Here is a 20901-nt window from a genome sequence, read left to right as displayed (position 1 = left end):
CTGGATTTTAGACTTTAAGACCAGCGCGGGAACCCTGTACACAGGCATGCAGTCACTCCATGTCGTTTGTGAGTCAATAACAATAAATTAATCAATCAATCAATTAACCAATCAGTGTCGGTCTTCTCCAGCAGCTCTGTTAGAGTGTTGAACAGTCAAATCAAAGACACACATCAGGTCCCTGTCCTGGGTAGAAGGAGGTGTCATTAGAGGCTGTGTCCTGGGTAGAAGGAGGTGTCATTAGAGGCTGTGTCCAGGTAGAAGGAGGTGTCATTAGAGGCTGTGTCCAGGTAGAAGGAGGTGTCATTAGAGGCTGTGTCCAGGTAGAAGGAGGTGTCATTAGAGGCTGTGTCCTGGGTAGAAGGAGGTGTCATTAGAGGCTGTGTCCTGGTAGAAGGAGGTGTCATTAGAGGCTGTGTCCTGGGTAGAAGGAGGTGTCATTAGAGGCTGTGTCCAGGTAGAAGGAGGTGTCATTAGAGGCTGTGTCCAGGGTAGAAGGAGGTGTCATTAGAGGCTGTGTCCAGGTAGAAGGAGGTGGTCAGTAGAGGCTGTGTCCTGGTAGAAGGAGGTGTCATTAGAGGCTGTGTCCAGGTAGAAGGAGGTGTCATTAGAGGCTGTGTCCAGGTAGAAGGAGGTGTCATTAGAGGCTGTGTCCTGGGTAGAAGGAGGTGTCATTAGAGGCTGTGTCCTGGGTAGAAGGAGGTGTCATTAGAGGCTGTGTCCAGGTAGAAGGAGGTGTCATTAGAGGCTGTGTCCTGGGTAGAAGGAGGTGTCATTAGAGGCTGTGTCCAGGTAGAAGGAGGTGTCATTAGAGGCTGTGTCCAGGTAGAAGGAGGTGTCATTAGAGGCTGTGTCCTGGTAGAAGGAGGTGTCATTAGAGGCTGTGTCCAGGTAGAAGGAGGTGTCATTAGAGGCTGTGTCCAGGTAGAAGGAGGTGTCATTAGAGGCTGTGTCCTGGGTAGAAGGAGGTGTCATTAGAGGCTGTGTCCAGGTAGAAGGAGGTGTCATTAGAGGCTGTGTCCAGGTAGAAGGAGGTGTCATTAGAGGCTGTGTCCTGGTAGAAGGAGGTGTCATTAGAGGCTGTGTCCAGGTAGAAGGAGGTGTCATTAGAGGCTGTGTCCAGGTAGAAGGAGGTGTCATTAGAGGCTGTGTCCAGGTAGAAGGAGGTGTCATTAGAGGCTGTGTACAGGTAGAACATCCCCGGCCTCTATCCTGTGGAGGACCCTCTCCCTGAGCTCCTGGTCTTCCACGGGGTGCCACCGGTAGCGGGGGCTCTCCAGGGCCGGGGGGGGGCGCCGCCGCCGTGGGCCTCCAGGGGCGTGTGTGTGCGCCCCCCCCCCTCCCTCCCCCTCCCCCTCCTCCACCCCCCCTCCTCCCTCGTGCTCGAGAGTCGCCAGCATGTTGAAGCAGATCCCGTCGCCCCTCCCCCCCCCACCCACCCCTGGGCCGCCCCCCCCACCCCCGCCCCCCCTCCCACTGTGCTGCAGCCCCAGAACCCCCCGGACGCGCAGCCGGACATGGCCGTACGCCGCCGGCGACACGGCCTGGCGGAGGATCAGCTCGTTAGCCGCTAACGTCACCGCGCGGCTCTTCAGCGAGACCGCCGCCACGGGCAGGAAGTGGGGGGGGTTAGGGTGGTCCTTCCCCCCGGCACCGGCGGTCCCCACCAGAACCCAGAGCTCCCGGGTCCCCGGGTCGCAGAAGGCCAGGACCAGCCTCTGGACCACGGCGGGGCAGGGCAGGTCCACGGGCCGGGCCGGGGGGAACCAGGGCTTCTGGCAGTACCTCAGGCCCGCGGAGATGAGGGGGAGGATGTCCTGGCCCCGCAGGGGGAGGAGGGGGGGCTGGGAGGGGGGGGAAGGCTGGCGGTCCCACCACCGCGCCTGGAGGGACTCGGAGTCGGCGTCGGACAGAGTCTTCAGAGAGCCGCCTGAGAGGGAGGGAGGAGGGTGGGAAGGGAGAGAGGGGAGAGAGGGGAGAGTGGAGGGAGGGGAGGGGGGGGGGAGAGTGGAGGGGAGGGGGGGGGGAGAGTGGAGGGGAGGGGGGGGGGAGAGTGGAGGGAGGGGGGGGGAGGGGAGAGTGGAGGGAGGGGGGGGGGAGAGAGAGAGGGAGGGGGGGGGAGGGAGAGTGGAGGGAGGGGGGGGGAGAGAGAGAGGGAGGGGGGGAGAGAGAGAGGGAGGGGGGGGGGAGAGAGAGAGGGAGGGGGGGGGAGAGAGAGATGGAGGGGGGGGGGAGAGAGAGGAGGGGGGGGGGGGGAGAGAGAGGGAGGGGGGGGAGAGAGAGAGGGAGGGGGGGAGAGAGAGAGGGAGGGGGGGGGGAGAGAGAGAGGAGGGGGGGGGGGAGAGAGAGAGGGAGGGGGGGGAGGAGGGAGGGACGGACAGAGGGACAACAGTGAGAGAGAACCCTGGCAATACTACAGGACTCTCACATTATACAGTTAGAGAACACACATCCTATGAATCGGGGGAGAGGCTGGTGGAGGTAGAAATCGGAGGACGGGCTCATTGTGACGCATGGAACGGAATAGGGATGGTATCAAGTCCCATGCATTACAATGAGCCCATCCTCTGATTCTACCTCCACCAGCCTCTCCTCTGGTGTGAATCCCCTGACAGAAGCGTCTGTTTGAAGACAACACACAGAGACCCTGTTAGATGACAGAAACAGGCAGGCAGACAGACAGGCAGGCAGACAGACAGGCAGGCAGGCAGGCAGGCAGGCAGACAGACAGACAGGCAGGCAGGCAGACAGACAGACAGGCAGGCAGACAGGCAGGCAGGCAGACAGACAGGCAGGCAGGCAGACAGACAGGCAGGCAGACAGACAGGCAGGCAGGCAGGCAGACAGGACTGGTTCTACTAACAAGCCCTTGTTGGGGTCCTGCCCTCAGCCCACGCTAGCCTTCCCTGTGTGCTGAAACCTCCAAACATCCAAACATGCAGTCAGGGTCTGATCATCCCAAGGAATCTCAAAACAGTCACTCAGCTGCCCGAAAGCTTCATTGACGTCGGTGTTCTGAAATCTGAAGGTAAAACAGTGTTTAGAGGTCTATCTGAGGTAAAACAGCTGCTGTCTGACCTGTGGCCTCGGCCAGGAAGGTGAAGCGGACCCACTGCGGGCCCTGCTCCTCCACCAGCAGCAGCGTGATTGGCTGGCACTCCAGCCCCGCCTCCTCCTTCACCTCCCTCCTCATGGCCTCCTCGATGCTCTCCCCCTCCTCCATGCGGCCGGCCGGCAGGTACCACTGCTGATAGCAGTCTGGCTTGGCCTCCTGCACCATCAGAACCTCCTCCTGCAACACACACACACACACACACACACACACACACACACACACGTTAGAGATGCAGAGAGAGAGAGAGAGAGAGAGAGACACACACACACGCCCACACGTTAGAGATGCAGAGAGAGAGAGACACACACACACACACACACGTTAGAGATGCAGAGAGAGAGAGACACACACACACACCCACACACGCCCACAGGTTAGAGATGCAGAGAGAGAGAGAGACACACAGTGATGCAGAGAAAGAAAGAGACACACACACACACACTGTTAGAGATGACCTACACCTACTGCATCTGCAACTGGTTCTCCAGCTGCACAACCGCAGAGAGAAATGCGCTACAGAGAGTCGTGAGAACAGCCCAGAAGATCACCGGCGCCCCCCTCCCCTCTCTGGAAGAGCTGTACAACACACGCTGCCTCAGGAAGGCCTCCAAGATCTCCAGAGACCCATCCCACCCTGGGTACAAACACTTTGCCCGGCTGCCCTCGAAAAGGCGGTACAGGACCATGGCCGCAAGGACAAACAGACTGAAGCTCAGCTTCTACCCCAGGGCCATCCAGGCCCTGAACACAGCAAAGACCTAGGTTCTAGGCCCTGGACAGTCTGGACGGATTGATGGCAGCTGCTGGATTGAAAAAATCAGGTGTAGTGCTGAGGCACAAATGTGTACATTTCAAGCCTGCAAACTGCGACACTTTAAATGAATGTGCAATAACACTATGTGCAATATGACAACCCTAGTCGTTTTATCTGTACAGTATAGTATAGTGGATAGTGTACATAGCCTTTATTTATGTAAACCAGCTCCTTTCCCTTCTTGTTTTTTTTTCTTTCTTGTTTTTTTTTCTTTCCTAGCACCAGGGGAGCCACCCCTCCCAAATGTTGTTGTTTGGTACCTGTACTATAGCAATGACAATAAAGACCATTCATTCATTCATTCAGAGAGACACACACACACTGTTAGAGATGCAGAGAGACACACACACACACATATTAGTGATCCAACATGTAGTCAGTGCTCAGTAGTTCTGACTGCCACTCAGGATAGCCAGGTGATGTCATCACAAACAGGAAGTGTATGATAGTGTAGAACAGGATACAGTTTAGTTATTACTTATACAACTCAAACTCTGCATTCAAAAGCTTTGCACCTTCCCCCTCAACAACTGTCTTTGCACCTTCCCCCTCTGCACCTTCCCCCTCAACAACAGCTTTGCACCTTCCCCCTCTGCACCTTCCCCCTCAACAACAGCTTTGCACCTTCCCCCTCTGCACCTTCCCCCTCTGCACCTTCCCCCTCAACAACGTTCTTGCTATGTTCCCTCTCCTGCTGTAAAGTGTCCTTTGTAGTTTCTTGAAAGGCACTTAAACAAGAAGTATTATTCTTATTTAGCAGGTATTCAGTTCAGGTATATGACGTATATGTCTCATCTGTAGAATCAATGTACAGTGGAGCTTAATAACAACACAACGTCACATGTCACAATTTATTCTTGACCTGACGCGTGATGTGTTGACTAACAGCTCATAAGCCTCCTTATAGAGGTACTAAGCTCTCAGGCTGGTGGGTTTCAGGGCCTCACCAGGGGTTCAGGCCGACAGCAGCAAAACCGATTTAACAAACGTGTTTAGAGGTGTGTATCTGAGGTAAAACAGTGTTTAGAGGTGTGTATCTGAGGTAAAACAGTGTTTAGAGGTGTGTATCTAAGGTAAAACAGTGTTTAGAGGTGTGTATCTGAGGTAAAACAGTGTTTAGAGGTGTGTATCTGAGGTAAAACAGTGTTTAGAGGTGTGTATCTAAGGTGAACGAGTGTTTAGAGGTGTGTATCTGAGGTAAAACAGTGTTTAGAGGTGTGTATCTGAGGTAAAACAGTGTTTAGAGGTGTGTATCTGAGGTAAAACAGTGTTTAGAGGTGTGTATCTGAGGTAAAACAGTGTTTAGAGGTGTGTATCTGAGGTAAAACAGTGTTTAGAGGTCTGTTTCTGAGGTAAAACAGTGTTTAGAGGTGTGTATCTAAGGTGAACGAGTGTTTAGAGGTGTGTATCTAAGGTAAAACAGTATTTAGAGGTGTGTATCTGAGGTAAAACAGTGTTTAGAGGTGTGTATCTAAGGTAAAACAGTGTTTAGAGGTGTGTATCTAAGGTGAACGAGTGTTTAGAGGTGTGTATCTAAGGTAAAACAGTATTTAGAGGTGTGTATCTGAGGTAAAAACAGTGTTTAGAGGTCTGTTTCTGAGGTAAAACAGTATTTTGAGGTCTGAATCTAAGGTGAATGAGTGTTTTGAAAAACCACCGTAATTAATTTAGCCATTTAGCAGACGCTTTTAATTCAAAGCGACTTACAATTACGAATTACAGAGACATTCCCCCTGGAGTAACTGAGGGCTAAGTGCCTTACTCAAGGGCACACTAGTAGTGGTGTGGTTTCAGGCGGGATTTGAACTCACAACCTTCCGATCACAAGTCCAACTCACTATCCACTAGACCACCACTACCCCTACTGACCTTTGAGTTGAAGATGACGGCGCAGACGATGTAGCAGACGGTCTTCCTCAGGACGACCGGTTTCATTCTCTCCGGCGCCGAGTCGTACGCCGTCACGGGGAGTCCTCCGCCGTTCAACAGCGTCTCCACCTCCTCCTCCACACTCATGGCTGCAGGCTGAGACACGGGACGTCACATCACCTGAGATCACCTAAGAGACTGAGGAGAGATGAGAGAGAAGTGTCAATGGAGCCGGACAACATCAGGGATCATCATCATCATCATGGTTCTCCAGCTGCACAACCGCGGAGAGAAATGCGCTACAGAGAGTCGTGAGAACAGCCCAGAAGATCACCGGCGCCCCCCTCCCCTCTCTGGAAGAGCTGTACAACACACGCTGTCTCAGGAAGGCCTCCAAGATCTCCAGAGACCCAACCCACCCTGGGTTCGAACACTTTACCCGGCTGCCCTCGAAAAGACGGTACAGGACCATGGCCGCAAGGACAAACAGACTGAAGCACAGCTTCTACCCCAGGGCCATCCAGGCCCTGAACACAGCAAAGACCTAGGTTCTGGGCCCTGGACAGTCTGGACGGATTGATGGCAGCTGCTGGACTGAAAAAATCAGGTGTAGTGCTGAGGCACAAATATGTACATTTCTAGCCTGCAAACTGCGACACTTTAAATAAATGTGCAATAACACTATGTGCAATATGACAACCCTAGTCGTCTATCTGTACAGTATAGTATAGTGGATAGTGTACATAGCCTTTATTTATGTAAACCAGCTCCTTTCCCTTCTTGTGTTTTTTTTTCTTTCCTAACACCAGGGGAGCCACCCCTAAATTTCGTTGTTTGGTACCTGTACTATAGCAATGACAATAAAGACCATTCATCGCCGCTGTCTGCCCAGGCCAGCTCAGCACCAGCTGGCATCCATGGTCAGAGTCTGGAGATCTACTCTGCAAGCAAAGATCATGACTCAGATTTCATGAAATCAGTGTGATAGCTAGTTAACTAGCTAAGTAGTGTGGTAGCTAGTTAAGTAGCAAGCTAACGTACACCACAGTAAAAATGTGGAACGCCCTTCCTATAATCTTAAAGGAGTGCAAAACACTGCCCACCTTCAAAACCACTCTCAAAAAACATTTACAGGAGGCTGCAATCCGTAACTGGACCCTCTAAATCAAAAATCAGATTAAAAGACCCGAACTACCCACTGTACATACTTTGTGTTTTGTCCCCCGCCCCCACCTGTGGTGTATGTCCCCACCTGTCCTACCCGCTGTACATACCTTATGTTTTGTTGTATTGTTCTTCCCATGATGGATGTATGTTTATCTTGTAGATAGTAATAGTTATTTGTCTGTATTATCTTGTAGATAGTACTAGTTTTTTTTGTCTGTCTTACATGTAACGATGAATTGAGAATCAAGGACCCCAATTGAAATAAGCCAGTGGCTTTCTTGGGTTTTTTATCCTTTTAGTTGACCTTGTATGTAATATGTACTTTCATGTACCTACTTCTGCAAATCTTCTAATAAAGTTTTCAATCAATCAATCAAAACAGTTGTACACATCTATGCACATCATTCACTAGAACGAGTAAGTCTTTTAAGAAACGCGTGTTTACTGTTTGACAATATTAATACATTCATTTAAAATCACCAACCTTCACATTACAGTGTTGACACTTCTGACCAGGGTTGCCAGATGGGGATTGACAATTACCAGCCCAACCACCACAGTCTAAAACCCGCTAAATACACCCAAAAAACAGCAGTCTAAAACCTAGGTTATTGTCAGAAAACCGCTAATTCCTGTTGGGCAGGTGCCCATCTTCTCCTGCTCCTACTGTATGTCTGTTGGCATTGGCAATGATGTCTGTCTGTTGCCCAACCTCCTAAATGTTATTTATCCAGCCCCAGTGTAATCAAAACTAGCCCATTCGGCGGGAACCCGCCCCATCTGGCAACCCTGCTAACCAGCGCCCACACTGACAGCAGCCACCAATCACATGGCTCCTGTTTTTCTACTCCGGCCATTTCTCTCTGGAATCTGCTCTGCTCATTGGCTGAGAGCTCCTGGGGGGCGGTAGAGAGATGACGTCGTCTGCCAGCCATTGGCTGAGAGCTCCTGGGGGGGCGGTAGAGAGATGACGTCGTCTGCCAGCCATTGGCTGAGAGCTCCTGGGGGCGGTAGAGCGATGACGTAGATGACCCCAGCTGCTAAACATCAACTCTGATAGTTGTGACTTTTCACAACTGTGTTTTGTTTTTTGTTTACATAATTACACATCCATGTACATAGACATATTAACCCAGATTAATAAAGATTAATCCCACATATGTATATAAAGGATATCAGACAGTTTATTACATTGCGCAGGATTGTTTCTTTCTACTTTGTTTCTCTCTAAATCAAAAATATAAATCAGAATTCCCTCCAATCTGATGGAAAAAGTTTCGTAGTTTACATTAGGGATGCAACCTCAGCAACTATTTTCAAGTCAAGACAATTTTTTTTTTTTTTTAAATATTGTTGCCTTTAAATAACTAAATGATTAAATGGTGATTAAAGCACTTTGAGCTGCAACGTTTGCAGGAAAGGTGCTATACAAATAAAGATTACTATTATTATTAATATTATTATTATTATCATTATCATTATTATTAATATTATTATCATTATTATTATTATTATTAATATTATCTGTAATATGACGGCTCGACGTCATCGTCGTCATCAGCAGGAGAGGGTGACGTGTGCGGTGTGCTTGCTTGCGCATGCGCCCTGTTATCCATTCTTAGTCGGGTTCCCTGGATATGCCATATTGCGACTCTCGTTTGATCTAAAAAACGAGACTCGATTCAAAACAGATGAGTGAATCAGCATTAATCTGTTTATTCTCCCAGACAGACAGACAGACAGGGAGCGGAGAGGTCCGTCAGTGTAGAAGCAGCCAGCGGGGCTGGAGGAGGGCCGGGGGGGTAGGTAGATAGATAGATAGATAGATAGATAGGTAGGTGTAACACTATTATGGCACCAAGGTAATAATTGTCCAAGCCTTTTTTCTTTGTTGTTGTGGTTGTTGTTGTACAGTATGTGGAAAAGGCACTTCTTGGTGATTGCTTGGAAGACTCCTCCCGGATAAGAAGATTGCTGCGCTGTGCTGTTAAACTCGTTCCCTCCACTTCGGACTGTTTATTGCCCCTCTAGACATTGAAACATGGGTATGACTTCACCGTCCCAGGTCCAGTGCTTTCAGGTGGTGTGTGTGGTCACAGTGTTACTCCTCCACGGGCTCAGCGGTGAGTAAACATTGTCCTCCCGGCTTTTCTCTCTCTGTCTCTCTGTCTCTCTTTTCACTTCCTTTATCTCTCTTTTGTCTCTCTGTGTGTGTATCTCTTTTCTCTCTCTCTCTCTCTGTCTCTCTCTCTCTCTCTCTCTCTCTCTGTGTCTCTCTCTCTCTCTCTGTCTCTGTCTCTCTCTCTCTCTCTCTCTCTCTCTCTCTCTCTCTCTCTCTCTGTGTCTCTCTCTCTCTCTGTCTCTCTCTCTCTCTCTGTCTCTCTCTCTCTCTCTTTCTCTCTCTCTGTCTCTCTCTCTCTCTCCCTCTCTCTCTGTCTCTCTCTGTCTCTCTCTCTCTCTCTCTCTGTCTCTCTCTCTCTCTCTTTCTCTCTCTCTGTCTCTCTCTCTCTCTCCCTCTCTCTCTGTCTCTCTCTGTCTCTCTCTCTCTCTCTCTGTCTCTCCCTCTCTCTCTCTGTATCTCTCTCTCTGTGTCTCTCTCTCTCTCCCTCTCCCCCTCTCTCTCTCTCTCTCTCTCTCTATCTCTCTCTCTGTGTCTCTCTCTCTCCTCTCTCTCTCTCTCTCTCTCTCTCTCTCTCTCTCTCTCTCTCTCTCTCTCTCTCTCTCTCTCTCTCTCTCTCTCTGTCACAAGAGGCTTTCTAGAAAAGCGGCGACATCCCGGGACAGCATTCTTATTTGTCAACATTCCAGACAGACGCACACCTTTCAAAAAGAGAGTTGTGGTTTAAGTGTATTAACCCTGTTATATCGGACCAGGGAGACCAGACCAGACCAGACCAGACCAGACCAGACCAGACCAGACCAGACCAGTCGCTGCTGTTCTCTAAGCAGGAACAGATGTTGTCTTTTAACCGCCCAGTCTCACACTCTGGAGGTGGCTGTCACTCTGTTCCACAATATCCTTAAACTCACGGACTGCGCCTTTCTTTTCAAAACGCAAAATCACAGCAGACAGGGTCTCTCAAAAAGTCGTTGAGTCGTGGCCCCTAGACTTCTACCCGTGTCTAGCCGCCTGTTCTAGCCTGGTGGCGCTGCACAGGTAAGCAGCTTACTGCCGGGCCTGCCAGGTCTATGTGGGGTAATACACACACGTCACACACACATGTGTATCCCTCCAGGGGAGGCTGGTGGAGGTAGGAATCGGAGGCCTTTCATTACAGTGAGCCCGGCCTCCAATTTCTACCTCCGCCAGCCTCCCCTGGAACATACATGTACAACATGTACTCCACAGGCTATAGGAACATACATGTACTCCACAGGCTGTAGTAGTGGTAGTGGTCCTCCGCCAGCCTCCCCTGGAACATACATGTACTCCACAGGCTATAGTCCGCCAGCCTCCCCTGGAACATACATGATGTACTCCACAGGCTATAGTAGCCAGCCTCCCCTGGAACATACATGTACATATATACACTCCACAGGCTATAGTAGTGGTAGTGGTCCTCCGCCAGCCTCCCCTGGAACATACATGAACTCCACAGGCTATAGTACAGGCTATACATGTAACATAACATACATGTACTCCACAGGCTATAGTAGTGGAACATACATGTACTCCACAGGCTATAGTAGTGGTAGTGGTAGTAGTAGTAGTAGTAGTTTTAGTGGTAGTAGTAGTAGTAGTAGTAGTAGTAGTAGTAGTAGTAGTAGCAGTAGTAGTAGTAGTAGTGGTAGTGGTAGTAATAGTAGTAGTGGTAGTGGTAGTAATAGTAGTAGTTTTAGTGGTAGTAGTGGTAGTGGCAGTAGTAGTAGTAGTAGTAGTAGTAGTGGTAGTGGTAGTGGTAGTGGTAGTAGTAGTATAGTAGTAGTAGTAGTAGTAGTAGTAGTAGTAGTAGTAGTAGTAGTAGTAGTAGTAGTAGTAGTAGTAGTAGTAGTAGTAGTAGTAGTAGTAGTAGTAGTAGTAGTAGTAGTAGTAGTAGTAGTAGTAGTAGTAGTAGTAGCAGTAGTATAGTAGTAGTAGCAGTAGTAGTAGTAGTAGTACTAGTAGTAGTAGTAGTAGTAGTAGTAGTAGCAGTAGTAGTAGTAGTAGTGGTAGTAGTAGTAGTAGTAGTAGTAGTAGTAGTAGTAGTAGTGGTAGTAGTAGTGGTAGTAGTAGTGGTAGTGGTAGTAATAGTAGTAGTAGTAGTAGTAGTGGTAGTGGTAGTGGTAGTCATAATAGTAGTAGTAGCAGTGGTAGTAGTAGTGGTAGTAGTAGTAGTAGTAGTAGTAATAGTAGTAGTAGTAGCGGCAGTAGTAATAGTACTACTAGTAGTAGTAATAATAGTAGTAGTGGTAGTGGTAGTAGTAGCAGTAGTAATAGTAGTAGTAGTAGTAGTAATAGTGGTAGTGGTAGTAGTGGTAGTGGTAGCAGTAGTAGTAGTAGTAGTAGTAGTAGTGGTAGTGGTAATAGTAGTAGTAGTAGTAGTAGTAGTGGTAATAGTAGTAGTAATAGTAGTAGTAGTAGTAGTAGTAGTAGCAGCAGTAGTAGTAGTAGTAGTAGTAGTAGTAGTAGTAGTAGTAGTAGTATTAGTAGTAGTAGTAGTAGTACCCTGGAGACAAGAGGAGGCAGCTGTAGTTTCTGTGTCCTGAGGAGACGACGTCTTGTCTGAACAGGATACGGGACATTCCCCAGCTGAGTCCGTCAATGACAGACTGGAGATGAAGATACAGATAGCAACTCTGTTCTGAGGGGAGAGGGAGGGGAGAGGGAGAGGATGGGTAGGAGGAGGAGAGGAGGGGGTGGGAGAGGAGAGGGAGAGGAGGGGAGGGGAGGGGACGGGAGAGGAGAGGGTGGGAGAGGAGGGGGTGGGGAGAAGAGAGGAGGGGAGGGGAGGGGATAGGAGGAGGAGAGGAGAGGAGGGGAGAGGGAGAGGATAGGAGGAGGAGGGAGAGGAGGGGGTGGGGAGAAGAGAGGGGGTGGGAGAGGGGAGGGAGAGGAGGAGGAGAGGAGAGGAGAGGAGGGGGTGAGGAGAAGAGAGGAGGGGAGAAGAGAGGAGGGGAGAGGAGAGGAGAAGAGAGGAGAGGATAGGAGGAGACGGAGAGGATAGGAGGAGGAGAGGAGAGGAGGGGGTGGGAGAGGATAGGAGAGGAGAGGGGAGAGGAGAGGAAGGGGGGAGGGGAGAGGTGAGGAGAAGAGGGGGTGGGAGAGGATAGGAGAGGAGGAGAGGAAGGGCGGGGAGAGGAGAGGAAGGGGGGGAGAGGTGAGGAGAAGAGGGGGTGGGAGAGGAGGGAGTGAGAGAGGAGAGGAGATGGGGAGGGGAGGGGAGAGGAGAGGAAGGGAGAGGAAGGGAGAGGAGAGAAGGAGCTGGGAGAGGAGAGGAGATGGGGAGGGGAGGAGAGGAGGGGAGAGGAGAGGGTAGGAGGGGAGAGGAGAGGAAGGGAGTGGAGGGGAGAGGAGGGGAGGGGAGAGGGAGAGGATAGGAGGAGGAGAGGAGAGGAGGGGGTGCGGAGAAGAGAGGAGAGGATAGGAGGAGGAGAGGTGAGGAGAAGAGGGGGTGGGAGAGGAGAGAGGAGAGGAGATGGGGAGGGGAGAGGAGAGGAAGGGAGAGGAAGGGAGAGGATAGGAGGAGGAGAGGAGAGGAGGAGGTGGGAGAGGATAGGAGAGGTGAGGAGAAGAGGGGGTGGGAGAGGAGGGAGTGAGCGAGGAGAGGAGAGGAGATGGGGAGGGGAGGGGAGAGGAGAGGAAGGGAGAGGAGAGGAGAGGAGGAGGTGGGAGAGGAGAGGGAGGGAGAGGAGAGGGAGGGAGAAGAGGGGAGAGGAGAGGAGGGGAGGGGTGGGGAGAGGTGGGGAGGGGTGGGGAGAGGTGGGGAGAGGAGGAGAGGAGAGGAGAGGAGGGGAGGGGAGACGTGGGGAGAGGAGAGGAGGAGGAGGAGGAGGAGGAGGAGGAGGTCCCAGACCACATGTTGCATGTAGCTGTGTGACAGTTGACGCGACAGTTTCCCAGGCCAATAGCAGGTCACCAGGGTCATGTGATCTGTGGAGGCTGGTTGGTGGTTATCTGGTGGGCGGGTCTCCCCCGCTCAGCAGGAAGTGATGGAGGAGGCCCTGATTGGCTAAGATAATACCACAGAAGCCCTGATTGGCCCTCCTGATAATAATAACTGTGGCTGCACTGTCTGGTTGTGATTGGTTGTGGTGGTCGGGGGGTTGCCACAGCTCAGCAGGAAGTGGTGTGGGGAAACAGGAAGTGGTGTGGGGATCATGTGTTTGTCAGGTGGTACGCAGATGCCCCCGCACAGGGAAAAGTGATCGTTCCCTCTTCCTCTCCTCCATTTCCTGTCCTCTGTTTCCTGTCTTCTAGTCATAAAACTGCTGTCTGCCTGTCTGTCTGTCATTGGTGGTACTGCTGTCTGTCTGTCATTGGTGGTACTGCTCTCTGTCTGTCTGTCATTGGTGGTACTGCTCTCTGTCTGTCTGCCATTGGTTGTAAATACTGCTCTCTGTCTGTCTGTCATTGGTGGTAAATACTGCTCTGTCTGTCTGTCATTGGTTGTAAAAACTGCTCTCTGTCTGTCATTGGTTGTAAAAACTGCTCTCTGTCTGTCATTGGATGAGCAGGTCACGTGAGGACAAGCAGTGTGAACAGAGTTTGTTTGTTTGTTTGTTTGTTTGTTTATTTTGCGCACATCTAGAAGGTACAGAACACAATAAATAAACAGCAGCAGCAGGAGGAGGCAATACACACACACACACACACACACACACACACACATACACACACACACACACACACACACACACACACACACACTCATAGACACACACACAGACCAAAGACTCAAGATTCAAGATTCAAGATTCAAGAATGCTTTATTGTCTGTCACAGAGTGACAGAAATTCTCCTTTGACAGGCAGAAGTGCAGCTCAAGAATACAGTTTCCACAATAAAACACACATAGGTCACATACATTAATACATACAATAAAACAGACAGATATAACAGTGTTTATGTAGTGCCTATTTAAAAAGTCTAGTCATTTAAAAATAATAGTAATAAAAACAGTATTATGATTTAAAAAGCTAAAATGCTAAAATGCAGTGTGCTTCCTATTTTAAAATGTTCAGGGCGGTGGTTGCAGTGAGAATGAATTATTTTTTATATGTGTTTTTCCGGGCCAGTGGAGACATACACACACACACACACACACATATTCATACACACACACACTCATAGACACACACACAGACCAAAGACATACACACACACACACAAACTGAAACCATCCTATACGGATCCCCATCTAAACTCAGAAAGGCTGAAAATTTTAAAATAAAAGTGGGTAACATTAATATCACAAGAAAAGAGGATATTACATACCTGGGCTCCATCTTAGAGGCAAATCTTTCCGGAGATAAAATGGCAGCAAAAGTAATCAAAAAAGTTAACCATAGAACTAGATTCTTGTACAGGATATCCTCACTTGTCAGTAAAAACACACTGAGGACCCTATCAGGAGCTCTCATTCAATGTCACTTCGACTATGCCGTAACATCATGGTACTATAGAACCACAAAGGCCCATAAAACAAGACTCCAGACAGCCCAAAATAAACTGGTTAGGCTTCTGCTAGGCCTCAACCCTAGGACACATCTAACCGCTGCTCATTTTTTGAGCCTTGATTGGCTACGAGTAGTTGACAGAGTGCAGCAGCTTGCACTGGGCCTGGTCTTCAAGATACGCTACACCACAAAGACACCCAAGTACCTGTCAACATACTTCCAAAAAGTGAACAACGTCCACACATACAACACCAGAGGAAGCTCCACGAACCACGTTCAACCGCGTTGCACCACAAACAAGGGGTTAAACTCGTTTGCAAACTATGCAGTAAAAATGTGGAACGCCCTTCCTATAATCTTAAAGGAGTGCAAAACACTGCCCACCTTCAAAACCACTCTCAAAAAACATTTACAGGAGGCTGCAATCCGTAACTGGACCCTCTAAATCAAAAATCAGATTAAAAGACCCGAACTACCCACTGTACATACTTTGTGTTTTGTCCCCCGCCCCCACCTGTGGTGTATGTCCCCACCTGTCCTACCCGCTGTACATACCTTATGTTTTGTTGTATTGTTCTTCCCATGATGGATGTGTGTTTATCTTGTAGATAGTAATAGTTATTTGTCTGTATTATCTTGTAGATAGTACTAGCTTTTTTTTGTCTGTCTTACATGTAACGATGAATTGAGAATCAAGGACCCCAATTGAAATAAGCCAGTGGCTTTCTTGGGTTTTTATCCTGTTAGTTGACCTTGTATGTAAAATGTACTTTCATGTACCTACTTCTGCAAATCTTCTAATAAAGTTTTCAATCAATCAATCAAAACACACACACACACATTCATTAACACACACACACACACACACACACACACACACACACACACTCATAGACACACACAGACCAAAGACACACACACACACACATTCATACACACGCACACACACACCCACACACACCCATAGACACACACACACACACATTCACACACACTTACTGAGCTCAGACCCTCTCTCATCATTGAACCAGGGACCCAGACTACTATGTTTGAATGTGTGGAGGTGTGTGTGGGTGTGTGGGGGTATGTGGGTGTGTGGAGGTGTGTTTGGAGGTGGGGGGGTGTGTTTGGAGGTGTTTGGGTGTGTGTGGAGGTATGTGGGGGGGTTTGGGGGGTGTGTGGTGGTGTGGGGGGGTGTTTTGATTGATTGATTGATTGATTGATTATACTTTATTGTCCCCGAGGGGAAACTTGTCTTGGGCATGGTACTTTCATGCTTCAAGTGCAACAGAGACGATACATACAACATACAGCAGGCAAAGTAAACAACAGGACAGCAACAAACATTGAGTGACATTGGCAGCAGTTTCCACCTGGACATGGCATCATTTGGTATAAATATATATTGCACATAACCCTTCAAGTGGTGATTTCGAATATTGCACATGGCCCTTCAAGTGGTGTCTAAGATAAAGTGCAGGTGCTGGTGGTCATGTCCTAATCATCGTTTCTGCTTGAGAGAATTGATTAGTTTGATGGAGAATGGGACAAATGATAGTTTTAAGAGCTTATTATTACATCTTGGCATGCGAAGCCTTCTACCTAGGGGGAGAACTTCGTATTCTGTGGAGAGCGGATGTTGGGGGTCTGCGATGATCTTGTTAGCCTTGTCCAGGACAGCTTTTTCATATAGTTTATTTAGGATCACATAGTCTCTTTCACCTACAATTTTCATAGCTGTTTTGTGAATGCTGACTAGTCTGTTTTTTTGTTGTACAGTTAAGTTGCCAAATCACACAATTATTCCATATCTGATTACACTTTCAACAATGGACTGATAGAAAATTCTCATGATCTGCTTTCTCAACCCATAAAGTCTGAGTTGCCTCAGGTGATAAAGCCTCTGCTTTTGGTGGGTGTGGGGGTGTGTGGGGGTGTGTGTGGGGGTGTGTGGGGGTGTGGGTGTGTGGGGGGGGGTGTGGGGGTGTGGGGGTGTGTGTGGGTGTGTGTGGGGGTGTGTGGGTGTGTGTGGGGGTGTGTGGGGGTGTGGGTGTGTGTGGGGGTGTGGGTGTGTGTGGGGGTGTGTGTGGGTGTGTAGCATGCTAACATTCACCTAGTTACACTGACTCTTCCTGTCAGAGTGGAACTCACAGGTGAGGACAGAGAGACTCAGAGAGTGTGAGAGAGTGTGTGTGTGTGTGTGTGTGTGTGTGAGTGTGTGTGTGTGTGTGTGTCCTCTGTGTGTCTGAGAAGGACGTTGACAGGGGGGGGGGTGGCTGGCAGAGGAACGCAACCTTGGCACGGTGAACACACACACACACACACAAACACACACACACACACGCAATTGGCTACAGCTCCACTAGGAGACAGAGGGGAAGTTGGCTTGGCTCTGACTCAGGCAAGCAGGAGACTCTGTGTGTGTGTGTGTGTGTGTGTGTGTGTCAGTCAAAAGTGCTGATGCTATGAGAGGGAGGGAGCGAGGGAGAGGGAGGGAGAGAGTGAGGGAGGAGGAGAGAGAGAGAGAGCGAGGGAGAGAGAGAGGATTCTTAATAGGACTAGATGTTAAAATCCCTAAAAATCCCTGGACAGTTAGACTGATGAGAGACATTGAGCTGACACTGCTAGTCCAGATATCTACCTCCTGCGCCACAGCCGCCCCTGTGGGGGTGTGTGGGGGTGTGCGGGTGTGTGTGTGTGTGTGTGTGTGTGTGTGTGTGTGTGAGAGTGTGTGAGAGTGTGTGTGTGTGTGTGTGAGTAGGACGTTGCCAGGGGGGGGTGGGGGGGGCGTGTTGATGTGTCTTTTCACAAAGTCATGAATTTAGAATTTAGAAGAATTTGCCGTTCAGCCAGACGCTTTTAATCCAAAAGCGATTTACAATGACAGATTACAGATGACAGATTACAGATGACAGATGACAGATTACCGATGACAGATTACAGATGACAGATTACAGATGACAGATTACAGATGACAGATTACAGATGACAGATTACAGATGACAGATTACAGATGACAGATTACCGATGACAGATTACAGATGACAGATTACAGATGACAGATTACAGATGACAGATTACAGATGACAGATTACAGATGACAGATTACAGATGACAGATTACAGATGACAGATTACAGGGACATTCCCCCTGGAGTAACTGAGGGCTTTGAAGTGCCTTACTCAAAGGCACACGCTGCAGTGGTGTGGTGTGTGTGTGGTGGTGGTGTTCCCAGGTGGGATTTGAACTCACAACCTTCCACAGGGTGTCCGCGGTGTCTTGAAAAGTATTAAAAGTTGATAAATCAATTTTTTGAAAATCAAGACCCTTAATAAGTATTAAAAAGTCTTATCACGATTTTAGGAGGTCTTGAATTTTGTAGGTATTTTTCTGAATTAGACTCTGTCCAAAGAGTTTGAGTGGCTAAAAACTTTTAGTAAAAGTTTGTGTGAATTTATTAGTTTTATTAAAAAACAAAGATGAACCGGAAATGCTGTTGTATGATAGTGGTCTAGTCTATTGCAAACTAAAACTGTTAAGTTAAAGGTGTCACTGATGTCAACTGGCCAATGAGATGAGGGGGGGGAGGAGTCTGCAGGGGAGAGGTTTGGCACAACACCGTCCAGTGGTGTCAGGAGGATGGATCAGGGTGGTTTTACGAGTACGAGTACTTGGGTATGAGTACTGGTATTGGGTATGAGTACTGGTATTGGGTATGAGTACTGGTATTGGGTATGAGTACTGGTATTGGGTATGAGTACTGGTATTGGGTATCAGTACTGGTATTGGTTTACATTTACTTGGGGGCGGCTGTGTCTCAGGAGGTAGAGCCGGCGTCTAAAGATCGCAAGGTTGGCAGATCGGCGGTTCGAGCCCCGGCTGGCCACATGTCGAAGTGTCCTTGGGCAAGACACCGAACCCCGAATTGCTCCCAATGACCATTGGTGTGTGAGTGGGTGAATAAGCTTCCCAGGTCTTACTCAAGGACACACTAGTGGTGGTGTTCCCAGGTCTTACTCAAGGACACACTAGTGGTGGTGTTCCCAGGGTCTTACTCAAGGACACACTAGTGGTGGTGTTCCCAGGGTCTTACTCAAGGACACACTAGTGGTGGTGTTCCCAGGTCTTACTCAAGGACACACTAGTGGTGGTGTTCCCAGGTCTTACTCAAGGACACATTAGTGGTGGTGTTCCCAGGTCCTTCTCAAGGACACACTAGTGGTGGTGTTCCCAGGTCAGTCAAGGACACACTAGTGGTGGTGTTCCCAGGTCTTACTCGAGGACACACTAGTGGTGGTGTTCCCAGGTCTTACTCAAGGACACACTAGTGGTGGTGTTCCCAGGGTCTTACTCAAGGACACACTAGTGGAGGTGTTCCCAGGTCTTACTCAAGGACACACTAGCGGTGGTGTTCCCAGGTCTTACTCGAGGACACACTAGTGGTGGTGTTCCCAGGTCTTACTCAAGGACACACTAGTGGTGGTGTTCCCAGGGTCTTACTCAAGGACATTTACATTTACATTTTTGGCATTTAGCAGACGCCTTATTCCAAAGCGACTTACAATCAATACATTTGAATGCTAAGCATGTGAATCAGCAATCCACCATTCGTTGCAGGAAGAGTAATCTAGCTCGGGCCCGGGGCCACTGATAGAAGAAAAAACCTTCTCCCTATCGCCTTCTACTAAAACTTATTTATTTATTTTTTCGGGAGAAACTGAGAAACAGTACAAGGGGGCAATAGAAGTTCTTAGGGACACAGTAGAGGGGAAAGCGAGTGTCTTTAGGAGACGTAGTGGTAAGGGTCAGAAGATGTCTCACACTAGTGGTGGTGTTCCCAGGTCTTACTCAAGGTCTTACTCAAGGACACACTAGTGGTGGTGTTCCCAGGGTCTTACTCAAAGACACACTAGTGGTGGTGTTCCCAGGTCTTACTCAAGGACACACTAGTGGTGGTGTTCCCAGGTCTTACTCAAGGACACACTAGTGGTGGTGTTCCCACTTCCCAGGTCTTACTCAAGGACACACTAGTGGTGGTGTTCCCAGGTCTTACTCAAGGACACACTAGTGGTGGTGTTACCAGGTCTTACTCAAGGACACACTAGTGGTGGTGTTCCCAGGTCTTACTCAAGGACACACTAGTGGTGGTGTTCCCAGGTCTTACTCAAGGACACACTAGTGGTGGTGTTCCCAGGGTCTTACTCAAGGACATTTACATTTACATTTTTGGCATTTAGCAGACGCCTTATTCCAAAGCGACTTACAATCAATACATTTGAATGCTAAGCATGTGAATCAGCAATCCACCATTCGTTGCAGGAAGAGTAATCTAGCTCGGGCCCGGGGCCACTGATAGAAGAAAAAACCTTCTCCCTATCGCCTTCTACTAAAACTTATTTATTTATTTTTTCGGGAGAAACTGAGAAACAGTACAAGGGGGCAATAGAAGTTCTTAGGGACACAGTAGAGGGGAAAGCGAGTGTCTTTAGGAGACGTAGTGGTAAGGGTCAGAAGATGTCTCACACTAGTGGTGGTGTTCCCAGGTCTTACTCAAGGTCTTACTCAAGGACACACTAGTGGTGGTGTTCCCAGGGTCTTACTCAAAGACACACTAGTGGTGGTGTTCCCAGGTCTTACTCAAGGACACACTAGTGGTGGTGTTCCCAGGTCTTACTCAAGGACACACTAGTGGTGGTGTTCCCACTTCCCAGGTCTTACTCAAGGACACACTAGTGGTGGTGTTCCCAGGTCTTACTCAAGGACACACTAGTGGTGGTGTTACCAGGTCTTACTCAAGGACACACTAGTGGTGGTGTTCCCAGGTCTTACTCAAGGACACACTAGTGGTGGTGTTCCCAGGTCTTACTCAAGGACACACTAGTGGTGGTGTTCCCAGGGTCTTACTCAAGGACATTTACATTTACATTTTTGGCATTTAGCAGACGCCTTATTCCAAAGCGACTTACAATCAATACATTTGAATGCTAAGCATGTGAATCAGCAATCCACCATTCGTTGCAGGAAGAGTAATCTAGCTCGGGCCCGGGGCCACTGATAGAAGAAAAAACCTTCTCCCTATCGCCTTCTACTAAAACTTATTTATTTATTTTTTCGGGAGAAACTGAGAAACAGTACAAGGGGGCAATAGAAGTTCTTAGGGACACAGTAGAGGGGAAAGCGAGTGTCTTTAGGAGACGTAGTGGTAAGGGTCAGAAGATGTCTCACACTAGTGGTGGTGTTCCCAGGTCTTACTCAAGGTCTTACTCAAGGACACACTAGTGGTGGTGTTCCCAGGGTCTTACTCAAAGACACACTAGTGGTGGTGTTCCCAGGTCTTACT

General features: G+C 48.9%; 2 protein-coding genes across 2 annotated transcripts in view; one reads left to right on the top strand and one right to left on the bottom strand.

Moving 5' to 3' along the window:
- Positions 1-940: 940 nt before the first annotated feature.
- nudt18 (nudix (nucleoside diphosphate linked moiety X)-type motif 18) lies at positions 941-7900 on the bottom strand (the record flags this gene model as incomplete). The annotated part of the gene is made up of 5 exons (XM_080532896.1): positions 941-1146; positions 1478-1930; positions 3079-3292; positions 5799-5954; positions 7763-7900. The coding sequence occupies 5 exons, from the start codon at positions 7898-7900 to the stop codon at positions 941-943; spliced, it is 1167 nt and encodes a 388-aa protein (XP_080389022.1).
- Positions 7901-9006: 1106 nt separating this feature from the next.
- The window catches only part of adam9a (ADAM metallopeptidase domain 9a), a gene marked incomplete at its 5' end in the record, with an annotated part of 55447 nt that continues 43552 nt past the window's right edge, over positions 9007-20901 (top strand). Inside the window, one exon of the mRNA XM_080532894.1 lies at positions 9007-9088. Within this exon, the coding sequence (XP_080389020.1) occupies positions 9007-9088 (82 nt within the window). The remainder of the gene's footprint in view (positions 9089-20901) is intronic.

This window comes from Nansenia antarctica, assembly GCF_963989245.1.
Source record: "Nansenia antarctica genome assembly, chromosome: 5".
Taxonomy (NCBI): domain Eukaryota; kingdom Metazoa; phylum Chordata; class Actinopteri; order Argentiniformes; family Microstomatidae; genus Nansenia; species Nansenia antarctica.
Note: the sequence above shows the minus strand (reverse complement) of the source record. Positions and strands in the feature narration are given on the sequence as shown.